The 15,159-nt window shown below is 57.0% G+C and overlaps 1 protein-coding gene across 6 annotated transcripts in view; it reads right to left on the minus strand.

The window, feature by feature from the left end:
* Positions 1–6,352: 6,352 nt before the first annotated feature.
* SSH1 (slingshot protein phosphatase 1) overlaps positions 6,353–15,159 on the minus strand; it is a 31,226-nt gene continuing 22,419 nt past the window's right edge. For all 6 annotated transcript variants that reach the window (XM_044440702.1, XM_044440701.1, XM_044440703.1 and 3 more), the window contains 2 exons: positions 14,354–14,945; positions 6,353–12,884 (listed from right to left, as the gene is read on the minus strand). In XM_044440702.1, the coding sequence (XP_044296637.1) occupies positions 11,607–12,884; positions 14,354–14,945 (1,870 nt within the window). In that variant the 3' untranslated portion in view covers positions 6,353–11,606. The remainder of the gene's footprint in view (positions 12,885–14,353; positions 14,946–15,159) is intronic.

The following is a 15,159-nucleotide window of genomic DNA, read 5'->3' on the forward strand; positions in this document are numbered from 1 at the left end:
CTTGGGTCGTGATGCTGAGTTTGGTTTCCTCCAGCCGATACAAAAGAGCACTCACCTTCCTGCCCCCGGCTTCTTCCGAGCACTGCCTCTGGAACACCTGCAGGTGGACTGGGCTTCCTTCCAGGCCGCCATCAGGCCCTTGGGCTGCGCTGCCCGGCTCCGGGAGCAGCTCCGCCAGCTGCCCTGCTGGGCCTCTTCCACCTGTTCTTCTGCCCATGTGCAGATTCCTTGTGGAGACGTGAATCCCGTACCCTCCGTCCGCAGACCTGCCTCTCTCAGCAGCTTCATGCTCAATCTGCTTTTCTGTGGACAAAAAGTACTCGTGGCATTTCATCTTGGACGTTTTTCTGGGGTGGGAAGGATCGTTCCTTTTGGTCATGCTTTTGCTGTCGAGAGAAAACTTGGAGTGGTGCCAGGCGGCAGCTTCCATGATCACCGGGGCCAAATCCTGCTCAGACAAAAACCCCCATACGAATCTGTCCCCCAGGTGTCAGTCAGTTCAGAACCTTCCGCATCAGCTTGCCTTGCTAGAACTGGTATTGTGGGGCAGGGGGCACACGCACAGAACACCCCAATTGCCCGGGAACATCTTAGCTCATGCTTACGAGAAGAGAGATTATCAACACTACCAAGCCCAGGAGGGACAGAAACACCCCTAGCAGAGTGGCAGTATCCATCTCACTATCCTGACAGGATACAGAAACAGTTAAGAGACAAGGCACCATACAGATGTTCCCCACCTGAGCAGCTGCACTCACATCCAAAGTCCAATGAGTCCCAATTTCACGGCAGTCCTCTTTGCCGGAAGGACCTCTACATGCTAACACGCTTTCCCCTCCGGTTCCTTTCTCCTTTCCGGGAACAGGTTGTGGGAATCTCTTCTGGCGGTTTCCTGCGGTTGGCCTTCGGGGCTGGCCTGGCAGCGATGATTCAGTGCTCCCTCCGCAGTCATTTATGGTCAAGACGGCTGCATCTCTGCTCACTGGAGACAGGACCTTCTTCTGCGGCTTTTTGGAAAGGCTGAAAGTCCGCCTCCACCCCTGCCGGCAGGATTCTGTTTCGCCTCGTTTCCGAGGACGATCCTCCTCGTCGCAAATCCCTTTTGCCTAAACACTCCTTTCTTAGCCAGGGTGCTGCACGCAGCTCAAGACCGGGGCCTGCGTACTTCAGAAGAATGCGGCATCTGGGCACAGGGTGTGGGGGGAGGCGGGTCGAGGCCGGGGGGCTTTGCCGGAATCTGATCTCGCTCCGCAAAGGGCTGCGGCCTCAGAAACGTTTCGCAGGTAAACAGGGGCGGCCGGAGCACGGGATTCCGTGCAGCATCCCGTGGACTAGGCACCTATCAAGATGCTGGCCTTTGGGTCACAGAGGTCCTAGGCTTTTTTGGCAAAAACATCTCCCGTAAATCTCCGAAATGAGGAGTGCTTTTGATTAACGAGCCCCAAGCCGGCTTCCACGCGGCCCTGGGCACTTGGCATTTTCAGCCGAACAGGGAGCAAGCGCCTCTGTCCAGCTCCCATCGCAAAGGCCTCCCTCCACTCCTTGCCTTTTATGGCCGGCTAGGTGAGAGGCTTCCTTCGTAACCCCCACAAGACTCCCTCCTCACGGACAGAGAACAAAGAGCACCAGCTGCCAAGTCTCGGCGAGGCGGACAGTTTGGCCCCTGCCTGGAGGAGCAGCGCTGGCTCCCTGGCCTCCCCAGTACGGCCTCCTGAGCTGGGGCCGGGTGGCGGGTGCGCTGCCGTTCTGCCCCCCACCTCTCTCTCTATGTAGGGACAAGTGGGGCCCAGCGAGCCCTGATGTCTTTGGCGACTGCCCCAAGCCTTCGCCTTCTGTGCGATGCAGGGCTTGAGGGATCCGTTCGGAGCCGATGACAAAGCCCAACCGGAGCCTTTATTTCTCCATGGGGGGCAGGAATCCTCTGTTTAGGGCAGGGAAGGCCAGCGGGTGACCTCTGGGCGGTGGGATGAGCTAACAGTCCCCGAAGGTCTCCGTGGGGGGACGCGGAGGCAACCCAGGCCCAAGCTGCTGAGGGCTCGGTCGATTCCCAGCGGCACTTTGAAGCTGGCCCCAAAACAGCCTGGCAGCCCAGGGGGCGCCTCGTGATCCTGCGGCCCATCCCCATTCAGTCTCGCTTCCCTGCGTCGGACCAGCTGAAGTTTCCGGACCATTTTCAACGGCAGCTTGGCAGCCCATGCCCTGCAGAGGCGGCAGAGCGGCATTTGGGCGCCCTCTGCCCAGATGGGGGCGTTGGAGGCCAGGTGAAGCGGGCAGAAGGGGCGCAGTGTCCCCGGGGCCACCCGCGTGCCGGAGGAGTGCTGGGCCTAGAAGGGCCGGCGTTTGCCGGCTGCCACCGCTGCGGACGAGGCCAGCCCTGCCCCCTGCCCCCAAGCTCCCTTGGGCCCCGGGAAGGCCTGGCCGGGCTCCTCGAAGCCCCTCCGCGTCCTCAGAGGTGACAGGTTACGGCCAGGCTGCAAGCTTTAATAAGAGCGACCGCCAAGAGAGAAAGTCTGACCTCAGGTTGGTTTTGTTGAGATGCGGCTGTCAGGTTGTGTTGCGTCATACTGTGATGCCGCGTGAGTTGTTTTGCCTCCTGGAAACCACCCAAATGCCTTAGGAGAGGGGTGTGCAACTTGTGGTATCCAGATGTTTTGCACCAGAACCATCAACCCCAACCAGCGTAGCTAACGGTGGAGGGATCACGGGAGTTGGAGGCCCCCAACATCTGGAGGACTAGAGCGGTCCACCCCTGCCCTTGGGGAAGGGCAGTTTTAAAATACTGCAATTTGTAATAAAGAACGATAAATGGAAAGGCTTAGCCACGTCACATTTTCACCTGGAGCTGCAAAGGGAAGGAAGACGGCAAAGCAAATCTTGCTGGGGCCAACACACACGTGCAGGTGGTCTGGTGTGGGTTTCCACTGCCTTTTGTCGTACTTTATGGCCCCGTTGTGTCTTGCTTCCACGGGACTTCCTTGTGGCTTTATTATTTTATTTAAGTTTCTCTAGGAGCAGGGCGGAAGTGCTGCTCGGGAACTGTGTTGTTTGTTTGTTTATTATATCCTGCTTGTTTCGCTTTCAAGGAACTCGGGAGGGCTGACATCCTTCTGCAGCTGCTCTCTCTCTTATCCCCACAACAACCCTGTGAGGTAGGCCGTGCTGAAACTCCGAGGCTGCCCGAGTCCCCGTCCCACGCACTTAACCGCAGCACCGCACCGCATGGAGTCGTGGGTGGCGTTTGCCTCGAGCGAAGACCACCGCAGCCATCCCAAGAGGGTGTCCCCTCACCACAGCCGAGGATGAGCAGCTGGACGGGAACCGTGTTTCGCTGGCTGTCCACGCACGCCCAGAAGCCTTTCCGCCCTCCATGTCAGCAGAAGCACAAACAGTGCAAGGCTCGGAGGCTAGTTTGTGTTTCGGGTTCTGTTTTCCCTCCTCCAGTTCACAAATGGGTGGAAAAATCCGTCCCTCGCCAGTCAACCAATGCAGACAGAATACCTTCAGTGGCAGATTGTTGTCTGGCTTTACCATGGTAACCTTCATAACAGGATATAAACATACAGTCCTTGCTCCAAAAAATCAAAATAAACCTCGCCGGCAGCTGGAAGCAGAGCTCCCTGGCTTTTTGTGATGCTGCCTCACGACGGCTGGTGATAAAGTGTTTTGGTCCACCGGCGTACGTGGGGGGCGGGCGGGCGGGGGAGGCTGCGAGGCCGGCTACCTCCTAATTCTGGGAACAAGAGAAGCGGCATGGAGTCAACAAGCGGTTTCTTTATTAACCTTATTCGTACAAAAGAGGAGCTCAGCCCAAAGACTCTCTCTCCCGAAGGCCACTGGTCCAGGGCAACCCTTCAAGGCAGAGGGGTCTTGGTGCCTTCAGGAAACTCGGCATGGCAACGCCACCCTTCCTCTTTGCTAGATCTTTGACAGTAAGGAAAAAATCTGTGTTTTACGCAACAGGTGTATCCGTTAAGGGAGTCACAGGCAGCGATTTCTGAAAGGCATAAAAAGGTGCACAAGAGAGAAAGTGGGAAGCACCTTCTGCGCTTCCTGCTGAGCAAATGTTGGGCATGGGCCAGGTCAGGGATGCTGGGCTAGAAGGTTTGGAAGCCGTTTCGCCTCCAGGGGCTGTGCTTTACCGTGGCTAGACAGCACATCAACCCCCGTGCAGTGAAGAAGAGGGTTTCCAAAGCAGCGAATGCCTGCAATCGGCCAAAAAAGGAACAAGAATTCCAGAGACGTGGGTGTGGATTGAAGCCATCTGCAACTTGCACAAGATGGCACACGGGGTTACCTTATTAAGCGGCTGCCAGACGCACTCCAGGACAGGCATTGTCCTGAAATGTGCCAAGCGCCACTGAACCAAACCCGCTCTCCTGCTCCTTAAGAATTTGCCCTGCCCTGCCCTGCCCTGCCCTGCCCTGGAGGTGCAATTTTAACAAATGCCAGGTCCCCGTGTTTGCACGCATGTCTGTTTACCCAGCGTGGTCTGTTGCTAATGGGCTGGATAGAGGAGACTTGGTTACACCGGTGCAACAGAAGTGCCTGCAGTCCTGGAGACCAGAAGGACCGGGCCAGAGGTGGAGCTCAGCAGGAGAGGCCCCTGTGGAAGAGTTCATGCACCAGAGCAAGACAGAGGTGGTCCAGGCAGGCTGAGCTGGCTGCAGGACGTGGGACAGAGGAAATCCACGTGGGACAAGCTCATGCCCTGCCCAACCGAGCCCGCCGCCTGATGCAGGACCCCCAAATATTGCCCAATGCGCATCTATTCATTCTGTCTTACCCTCCTCAGAGGAGCTGGAGTGATCATGCGGCTGGGCCCAGGCCTCCCAAAGGGCTTCCGGCTCAGGAAAAAGGGGGAGATTCGGCCTGCCGGAACTCTGCCAGGGCCTGTCCCCCCCTGACTCACTCACCAGGCGGAGCTCGGGTCAGGGCGCCACCTTCCTCAGGCCAGGCTACTGCTCTGCCCGGGCCAGGGTGGCCAGTCTGTAAGGGAAACAGGACCCTCCCAGGTGTCCGCCTTTCCCGCTGCTGCCCCTGGAGGTGCCAGGGCTGGATCGGGGCCTTTCCTCGGAGTGACAGCCCCTCCCCTGGTCTGAAGCGTGCCCAGCTGCAGGTCAGCAAACACAGAAAGCCAAAGGAAAGGGGCAGGCAGCAGGGTGAAATCAGCCGGCACTGCGTCTGGACCACCAGGCACCTCAACCCTGGAAGGTAATCAAAAGCCTGCCCTGGTTCTGTTAATGACTTTTGAACAGTCAGTGAGAGATGGTGCTGGAGCACAAGATAATCCTTGGCTTCGACTTGGTTTGCCACTAAAATAAACACTGACGGTTTCTTTCCCTCCAGCACGAGAACAATTCCAGGCAGTGCGAGAAAGCCCCTTGCAGGACGGGAGGCGAGCGCTGACCAGTCGGTCGCCTTTAAAGGCAAAATTTGGTGGGACTCTGGAAAAGCCACCCCCCCTAAAAATGGAACAGAGCTGACTCACCCTGAAACTGCCGTTTGTGCTTCTGCAAAGGATTCTGCCCGTGTCAAGCAAAGCAGTTCTTGGCCCTCCAAAGAGTCTCTGAGGCCTGCAAGAACAGCCATGCTAGATCAGGCTGGAGGCCTGGCCAGCCGAGGGCTCTGTCCCCGCTGCAGCCCCCTGCCCAGGCTCCCGGCCTCGGCACACGGAGGCATGCTGCTTCGGCCCTGAGGCACGGCAAAGCCCGCCTGACTGGCGCAGCCACCCAGAGCAGGATCCTCCTTGCCAGCTGATCTCTTATCGCTGCCCAGGTGGGTGGCTTCCCCATCCTCAAAGGCACGCCTGAATCATTTGGGCAGCGAGGTGCCCTCCGCACTACGGCTCCGTCACCTGCAGGAAGAGAAGAGCGAGAACAGACGGACGCTTTGCATGAGCAAGGACGACAGGAGGTGCCCACGGCACCCCGATGCGAAGAGCTTCTCCAACATGGAATTCGCCTCTCCGAGGAAAGAGGCCTTCCCGCACCTGCCTTCTCGGCACTGCCTGCCACCTTCCGGCTGCAGCTGTTTTAAAGATGAGGCAGAAGGAGCAAAAGATATTTCTAGACTGCCAATTCCCTTGCCAGCCTTTCAAAAAGCTGCTCATCTAGTTTCCTGTAGCAAGTACAAGTTGTATCCTGACAGCTAAATGGGAAAATTTCATACACTGGAAGCAAGTCGGTTTTCCCTGTTTCCTTTCAGTCTGTCAATTTGCTCCCACAAGTGAATCGTGCTGGTTCATGTGAGCCGGGAACTTCTGTGGACTCCTTTCGGGCAATACCTCCTGGTTTCCAAAAAGCTTTTCACACGGAAGCATGTAACTTGGGAACAAAACCCGCAAGAGTCCCGCTTGTAAAGAAAAGGAAAAGGGTCTTTTAATTGTTTCCTCACAAGAAGCACATAATACAGTACACTTTTACCAACAAAAAGTAAAAAAAAGTGCATTATGCATGTCCTACTGTGAATGTACAGTACAAAATATATATAATATGCATTTAAATCTTTAAAAAAACAGAACTGAGAAAACAATGCTGTACCAGGAACATGGTCGACAGTAACGCGGTAAATCACTGCAGCTTCTGCATTGGTTTGTTCACATGCTGATATAGCCGGGTCGTCCGACTGTGGGCTCTGCCCGGAGCCTCCACGTGCCGGACGTGGCACCAGCCCTCGGGGACGCCCCCACGCCTCCCCGGCCCAACGGAGGAGTGCGCAACAGAGATGCACGCAGGCGGCGCTGCGTCCGCTTCCCTCTTCGCGACGGGAGAGGTCGCCCTCGCATCCCTCGCCTTCGGTCGCCTTGTTCCCCCTTCTACGCAGGCGCGGTGGGCACGAGGGCCCTAAGGCGCGGCACCGATCACGCCGCGTGCAGAGTGTTACCCACGCCCGCAGATTTTAGAAAGAAGGGGCTCATCCAGGACTTCAACCGACACTCTCATGGGGCCGCTAACTGGCAACAGAAGCGTCGGAGCCTCTGGGCAGGATGTTTCAAAACAGGGCTACTCAAAGAAAGGGGGGGAGGCACAGGGGGAGGGCAGAGGTGCTCACGTGTGCACTTCAGGTTTTAGGCTGGGACACACCTTGATCTGGAGCTCAGGCCCCAAATACACCAGGTGGGGAAGCCAAATGCCTTCCGTCTTTGGGAAGCCTTCTGGAGTCTTTGAGTGCCTTCCCTAATGCATAGGTTAAGTCATTGATTGTGCGAGAGAGAGAGAGAGAGAGAGAGAGAGAGGAGGTCTGCCAGGAAGTTTCTTTAAAAAGGGGATGGGGAGGGAGCCCAAAACGGTTGCTGGCTGCTTCTCGGGTAGCAAAAGGGTCACTGGTTTAGCTACTCCAAATGACTGAACAAACCAAGCACGTCAGCTCATCGTATACAAAAGTAGCATATGCTCAGTGGCACTGACTTCACAAACACCAAAAATACTAAAACAAACCAAGTAAGAGCTTTACATAAACGCACAGTATCTGTAAACGATTTGCAAGGCACTCCATTCTTATTATGATGTTTTCAACGGAAAGGAAAAATACCACCAATACATTGAAGGAGATAAACCAGCTACCCATTTCATGCATTGGTCCAGGCAAACTGGCCAAGTTCTGGAGATTAAATAACCGCCGTCTTTGCTATGGCATGCTGAAAGGAAGACGCTTCCTGCCGATTTAAAGACCTCTACCTGCTCGTCTTGTTCAACAAAGGACCACGTGGCCCTGGGATACGCTAAGCTTGCTGGACCGCTAGTCCGTCAGGGAGGATCGCAGGCGGCCGTCCTCCATAGCAAGGGAAAAGGGGGGAAGCAGGCAGGAATGCTTGCCCCATACAATCAGCTCTCGTGAGTTCGCCCCTGGAAAGGGCAGTCAGTGAAAAGAGCGAGGCGACCACTGCAGAAGCCCTGCTTTTAGTCAAGTCTGCCGGAACTGAAGGGCAACAAGAAAACTTTCCTATGCTGCTAAAATTAAACGTGCCTGGCACTGCAGGATAAGCATTTCTGGGCATGTTCTTCCTAACAAGCAGCACAACTTACTGTGACGAGCAGCGCAGCAGAAGCCGGGGAAGCAGGCCTCCTGAGCATGGCTCCCACGTGCTTGGCTTAAAGGTGCATCACAAGTTTGTCCAGGTTCTCCCAGATCTGTGCCTGGCAGATTTTAATGCCTCGGGGACGAGTCTCATCCCTTCACGAGAGAACAGTGGCTCCGGACACACGCTGCACGACAAGGAAACGCCACCGAAACGTCCTACGTGCAAAAGGGAGAGGAGGAAGTAGCTGCCTTTAGAAGTGCAACTGGGAATACCAGTCCCTGCGTAGCAGTCATTTCTCCTCCGCGGGGGCCACCAAATTCAGCTCGAGATTTGCCCAGCGGCTTCCTGCCATTGCAAAGCAAAAGCAGTTGCAGTGCCCTGGTCTGTAGCACTGCATGCAAAACAACCGGGAAGCAGGGCTCAACAGTGCTGAAGGATTATGCGGAAATACACTGCTAACTTGCAACTGAGGCACAAGGAGTCAAAAATGCGCAGCCAATTCCCTTCCTGCCCTTCCCCTTCAGTTCTCACAAATGCCATATTTTCCGGCCTGCTATGGCTGGGGAAAGTGCCCCCCCTCCCCCCAGTCACCTTGCAGGATGGGCAAAGAAGCAGCTCCTACAAAACTGGGTAAGGCAATCGAAATAGACAAGAAGATGTGCTGGTTTTCAGTGGAGTACAAATTAAACAGTAGCACGAATTGCATTTAATGCTGCGCAAGTGTCTGGAATCCTGGGTGGGTGATCTGCAATACTTGGACCAAACAGGCAGGAAGCAGCATTGTGTGATGGGCCGCCAGCCCCCCAAATTAAGAGGGGGGTGGGATCTCCATCAACAGGTTCACGATGCACTCGGCCTATGAGGAGAGCGTGGCGCTCACTGTCAGCAGCCAGAAAGAGAGCTCCTTGCATTATCAAGAGACATGCCCACCCCATTTTGAGTATTTGCACATTCCAGCTCGAATATACAGAGCACGGCTCAGGGGAGAATCGGATACTGATCTGGAATCTCTTGACAGAAAGTGCTAGCGGGTTTTACGCTTCCTGCCTCCACGGTGCTAGAGAAAGACCTGCGCACTGTTCCTTAAAAAAGCATCTTTCCAAGCAGTAGCCCGTTTCCTGTAACCTTTTTGGAAACTTGTGAACCGGGTACATGATGAACTTTTCCAATGGCAGCAAAAACTGCTCGTCCAACACTTAAAGCATGTCAAAGCTCGCTAGTAATTTAAACATCCATCATGACACGAAATCTGGGCAGTACAGACATTTGGCCTCGAGTATTATGGCTTTTTTCAAAAAGGGTTTTGCATGCCTCCCCTATACAGACCAAAGAGACCCAAAGAAGAATCCTTTTTCCCTGTATAAGGGAATATTCACATTTATATCTGACATTAAACAGAACCACAGATGGACACAATCCGCCATCTGTTTTGTACTTGAATGGGAAATAAACATTCAATGATTTATCAACAGCAAGTTATCGTCACCGTGCATCTTTTTGCCTGGCTCACCATTTTGCCCCCCGGCTTTGCCTTCATGCCACACTCACACCAAAGGAAAAGGAGCCTGGAGATCAGGGCCCCCCACACCCTGCTTTCTCTGGATAAAAAGCAGGATGTCTTGACCAAGCAGAGACTCTGACTGAGGCGCACCTAAGCCAGCAACAGAGATTTCTGCCATGTTACCAGGCCAAAGAAGAACTCTAACCGACCGGCCAATATGAACGAACGCAGAACTGTTGACTTCAAAAGGTACGGAGATACCGGCGTCCCAGGGAATCTAAAATGGCCACCAATGTCCGCAGTGGTCGTGCAGGCCTGAACCACACTCCCCAGCGTGACCAAGGCCGGGTCCCCCACCTGTTGTTTGGGCGACAGCTCCCACCCATCCTGACCACTGGCCAGGGCGATGGGGCTGCAGTGAACAACGGATGTGGGCGCAAGTTTGGAAAGGGAGCGCCCCGCAGCTTGAGACTCTGCGGGCAGGGCCAGGGCTGCTTCCCCAGAAGACTCCACCTGGCTCACGAGCGGCACTTCAGCAGGCAGGCTGGGAACCTGGTGCTTCCGGTCATGCTGCAGAACTAGCACCGAGTGAGGTCAGAGGTGCTCCAGCCCCTCCTCGGCACTCAAGCCTGGCCTGAACAACGACCTCTGGGCACGAGGTTTGCTTGCAAGGAAAGGGGTGCCAAGATCTCCCTGGGAAAGGCGCGCTCTCTCCTCTGACAGCCTCATCCTAGCTGAGCCGGGGGCGATCCAGGGAGCTTCAGCATGGGAGCAGGAGCGATGTGACGCGCGCTTCCAGATCACATGGAGGCGGCCCGGCGCAACAGCACATGCCATCCATGGGGCCCACTCAGCAGTGCTCAGAAACCAGCTCGGACCTTGTCTCTGATCTGCAGGACACTCTGCCTCTATCAGCAACGCCTGCAGCAACAGCCGACTCCGACAAGCCCGAGAAGCGCTCCAGGCGACTTGTGCCCCCGGTACGAAAGGTTCGCCACACGCCCAGAAAGCCACGGCCTGTCCTGTGCTTTCCTCCCAGCCCTTTTCCATGACAAGCAGGCACTCAAAGCAGGGAAAGAGGAGCGCCAGACTGGGCTGGGGGAGCAGCGCCGGGCATCGGTCCCTGAGCCGCCGCCTGGAGGCTAGCCCAGACAACCGACTGTCCTGAGGTGGCCCAACCTGAGGGGAGCCCACCTAGGATGTCACACAATTTCAAACTAAAGGGAAAGAACCCGGCCTGCAGCAACCCCACCGATGTCTCAGGTAGGGCAGCAGCAACGGCCGTCTCCACCCGCAAAAGGAGCTTTCCACCGACACCTGACTTCCCACGCAGTGTGAGAAGAGCGGCTCGCCAGCTATCAGCGTCATCCAGGTTCATGTACCTGCGACAAGGTCTCCTGGTCACCATCCTCTCGGCCTCACTGGCACGGCTACAAAGCACACCTGCGAAAGGGCCAGCCCAGCCGAGCCGAGCGACCGCCCTCTCGTGAGCCAAGGCAGGGAAGCGTGCCGCCTGCGTGGCACCGCAGCACGGGGGCCACTCGGCTCTCGCTCAAGCATTTCTCGGCGCTTCGAGATGGAGCCCCGGGACACACAGGTATCCCCAAGCGTGCCTGCACCACGCCTGCAAAAAAAGCCATTTCAGAGGAAGATTTCCTAAAATCTCAGCTATACATACAGGGAGACAGAAATACACAAATGGAGGTAGCGTGCCTGCATCGCCCTCGCAGGCTCTTCCGGCAAGGGCCTCTTTGAATTAGGAACTGTGCTTGGCTTGAGCCGTGGAGAAAATCTCGGCAATTCTTTCGAACAAGGTTTTTCGGCGGGGGAGAGGAGGAGCCGCCACCGTACCACTCCGGGGAAAATAGGAGGCCGTATTACGGAAGCAGTGGCCTTCCAAGCCGGAAGGCTCGTAAGTGCTTTCTTCCTGGGCTGGTTGCCCTTGTCAGAATCTCCCCTTTCCACCCTTCAGCTTAAAGCACCACATGGAAAGAGGGAGCGAACATTCTCTTTTTTAAAAGAGGATAAAATTGCATTTAGTACAGACAAAAATAAAACTAGCTTTTTAAAAAGATTGCAAATATGTCAACTTTTCCCCGTCCAGGGCGTGCTTTTCAGTCTTCCCCGAGAGGATTTTGCCAGTGGGCTGGGGCTCGCGTCAGTGTTCTTTGGAGAGGGACGGAGGTCGCCGTGCGCCGAAGCCTCGCTCGACCTGGCTTCCCGCAAGTCAGTCAGCACGGACGCGTCCGCGTCGCTGCTCAGGTCCTCCGAGGAAAGATTGAGGCTGGCCAGCTTGGCGAGGGAGTTGGAGCGCTTCAGGGGCGATGAGACAGTCAAGCCGGCGAGCCGCAGCCGTGTTTCAATCTCCTGGGTCCGCTGCTTGACCAGGCCAGGCTTCCCGCGGACGCTGTGGATGCTGTCGCTGCTGGAGCTGCGGGTCAGGTTCGAGCTCCTCGACGACGGCGGCGTGTAGCAGATGGTCTTGAGGAAGTCCTTGCTGAAGCTGCTCGTGTGCTCCACCTTGCCCAGGACGGGCGTGGAGGTTTTCTGGGGCGTGCCGCCTACGGGAGGGGCTTTCTGCCGCTTCCCACGGTCGTTCTGGGCCTTCTCGGGCACCGAAGGGGAATGGCCGAGAAGGGGCAGCTGACCCGGAGGGCCTTCCAGCTCTTGGGGCTCCTCAAAAATAGTCATCTCGGGTGGCTCCCCGGAGCCCTCCTTCGCCTGCAGCGCTGCTTCGCCGGGCAGGCCCCTGAGCCGCTCGAGCTCCTTCGTATGCTTCCGAACCAGGCCTGCCTTCTGGAGCTGGAGGAGGGACTCCTGATGCTGCATCAGGTAGCTGTTGGTGGTTGGCTTCTCGAGATCTTTACTAAAGAGCAAGTATTTCAGGTCCTTGGTCTGGCGGGCATCTCTTCTCGGCGCGGCGTCTTCCTTCAGCCCGTCGTTCAGGATGGCGCTCCTCTCACAGAGAGGACTCCGCGGGCGCAGCAAAGCCCCGAGGGGTGCTCTTGGCCCGTCCCTGGGCTTCTCGGCTGCAGCACAGGCCCAGCCGGCTGCAGGCCGACTGGTGTCGACACTCTGCGCATCGCTCCCCGCCAGCACGGAGGGCAGGCTGCTGGTTTTGGCGCCAGGGATTCCCTTCAGGGGAGCCTCGCCGAAGGCCTGCTCCAAAAATGCTGAAGCCCCGTGCGAGAGGAACGCGGGCTGGGTGCAGACCGTGGAACTGGGGCGTGGAGAGGCCAGGGGCAGGTTCTCACAGGGTTCCCCAAAGGCCTCGGCGGGAGCGCCCCCGGAAGAATACATGCAGTCAGCGCAGGACTGGTAAGAAGGCTTCACCTTGTTGAGGATCCCAAAGATGGCGTCGTGCTGAAAAGGACAGAAGAGGGAGCTCAGGAGCCAGGCCTCAGCCAGCCTGTCAGCGCAAGGCAGAGGCCTCCGATGGCTGCCAGCCCGCGTGAGGAACTTCGGGCAATTGACGGTATGTATTTTAACCAATTAGACCTGCATGACAGATCAAAAAAGCATGCAGTTCTGGAGAAGTGACGGGGGGACATGCATGCTTTTTCCTTCTGGATCCCCCAAGAAGAATTCTGTCCACCCAGAGGGAGAAAGCGTCTTTTTTTTTAAAGATCGTGCCTGTCACTAGCAGTTCTCATACTGACTGGTATTTAAAAAAATCTATAAAGCGTCTGCCCAACCAATGTGGTTATTTAGACCTCAGCAGCTGCTTGGAGCCTCTCCATCCATGCCCTGACGCTGCGTACTTCTCAGAAACAGGATGCTGGGTGGGATGAGGCAAGAACCACCGCGACCCATCAGCCACGTTGGCGGACCCCGACTCCCCAGCACCACGATCCGAGAAGTGTCCTGCTTTTACCGCCGGCCAAGGACAAGGAGGGCTTTCAGCGTCACCCGTCCTCAGTGGGGTAATGCATCTCGGGCGCTTCTAGTGTGACCGGCTCTAAATGAGCTTCCACACTCCAGCGGAGGGCCAGTGTGGCGCAGTGGCTGAAAGCAAGGGCCTGGGACCCAGGCGATCCGGGCTCCAGCCCTCACTCAGCCATGGAGCCAGCCGGGCGACTTCGAGGCAACCGTGGACTCTCAGCCCAGCCTGCCTCACAGGGTGGTTGTTGTGGGGATAGGGCTGAGAGCAGGAAGAGGAGAATGATATAAGCTGCCCTGAGGTCTTTAAAAATAAAAAGGAGGGCTATAAATCAAATCAGTCAACAAATAAAATGCAGGGCCCTTCCCATCGGCTGAACAAATGAGCCAGCAGGTCCCAAACAGGCTACAACACCCCTTCCCCTGGCAGTGGTGCTCAGTGGTCGCGTCTGCTGGGCTCCTGCTGTTGGATTTACTCAGTTCCCAAACTGAGGGGTGGAAGCCCTGTTTGTTTCACCCCTCATTTGGGAGGAGGCACTGAAATAAATAGGAAAAAGAAATATGAGCCAGTCAAGGAAAGGAACAGAGGTGCCCTCTGCTTGAACTTTACTAGAACTTCTGGGGCAGGGGCTGCCGCCTTGGGCTTTCTAAAGCACCACGCAGCTTGGCAGAGCCACACACAACAGGAGTTTGGCTTGTCCGCCACTCTGACGAGGGGAGGACTGCTTAACTGCCCAGAACGGAGCGCATGGCTCGGGGGTATCTCATCACACGGCCTGCCTGAGCAAAGCTCCCTGCTTCCAGGAGCGGGTGTTAGAGCCCGGGCGGATGGCGTGGCCGTGTCGCCCCCGGCAGGGGCACCGCAGGCAGCGCGCCTCCGGCAGGTGCCCTCGTGCAGGAGGCACGCGCGGCAGGCTCCGCGGAGCTCCTGCCGGCTTCCGCCCGAGACACACCTCGAAGTCCTCGGGGCAGCTCCGCTTGCTGTTGTTGTTGTTCAGGTTCTCGCAGTTCTGCCCGCTCGCCTCCTGCTGCACCGACGAGCGCCGCTTCCACCGCTCCGTGGGCTTCTCTTCCCTGGGGCTTCCTCCCCCCGGGCCCGCGGGCCTGGGCACAGCGCCATCCTTCAGGCAGCCGCCCTCGGGCTTCCTCTTGGCGCTCTTCTCGCCAAGGCCGGAGTTCTCCATCTTCTCCTTGCCTTTCAGCGCTTCCCCTTCTGGCTTGTCCGAGAACTCCAGGAAAGGCAGGTCTGCCGCCACCGCGGCCTCGGCCTCGGCCTCCTCCAGAAGCACGTCCCTCTCCAGGTCTTCCACCTGGAAAAACGATTCCCTGCTGCCAGGCAAGGAGTCAGAGAGCCGCCGGAAGCAGTAATGGAAGCCCACGGCCTCCTGGTTCGCTCGGAGGTCTGCGCAGGAGGAGTGGCCGGGAGGGTCCGGGTCAACCTCCAGGCAGTCCAGCAGGTATGCGTTTGGCCCGCCTGAGCCGTCCGAGTTTGGGGGCAGGCTGTCTTCCGACTGCTGTTTCCAGAGCTTGTTGTGACGCTGCTTGCTGTGGGGCAGGGAGGAGAGAGAGGCGCCCGTTACTGCAGGGCCGGGGCTCCTCCCTTGCCAACAGCAGGACCTGCGCCCTGTTCCAACTGCCAAGGGGCTGGGAACACCTGATCCTGCAGCCGGCAGAGTCCGGATGGCAAGGACTGCAGAAGCCCCGCCTCCGATTCCAAAATGCGAGGCTGCCCTGTGCTGAACTCCAGCCCTGGACCGCC

Source organism: Varanus komodoensis, unplaced genomic scaffold (assembly GCF_004798865.1).
Source record: "Varanus komodoensis strain SLA01 unplaced genomic scaffold, ASM479886v1 scaffold38, whole genome shotgun sequence".
NCBI lineage: Eukaryota > Metazoa > Chordata > Lepidosauria > Squamata > Varanidae > Varanus > Varanus komodoensis.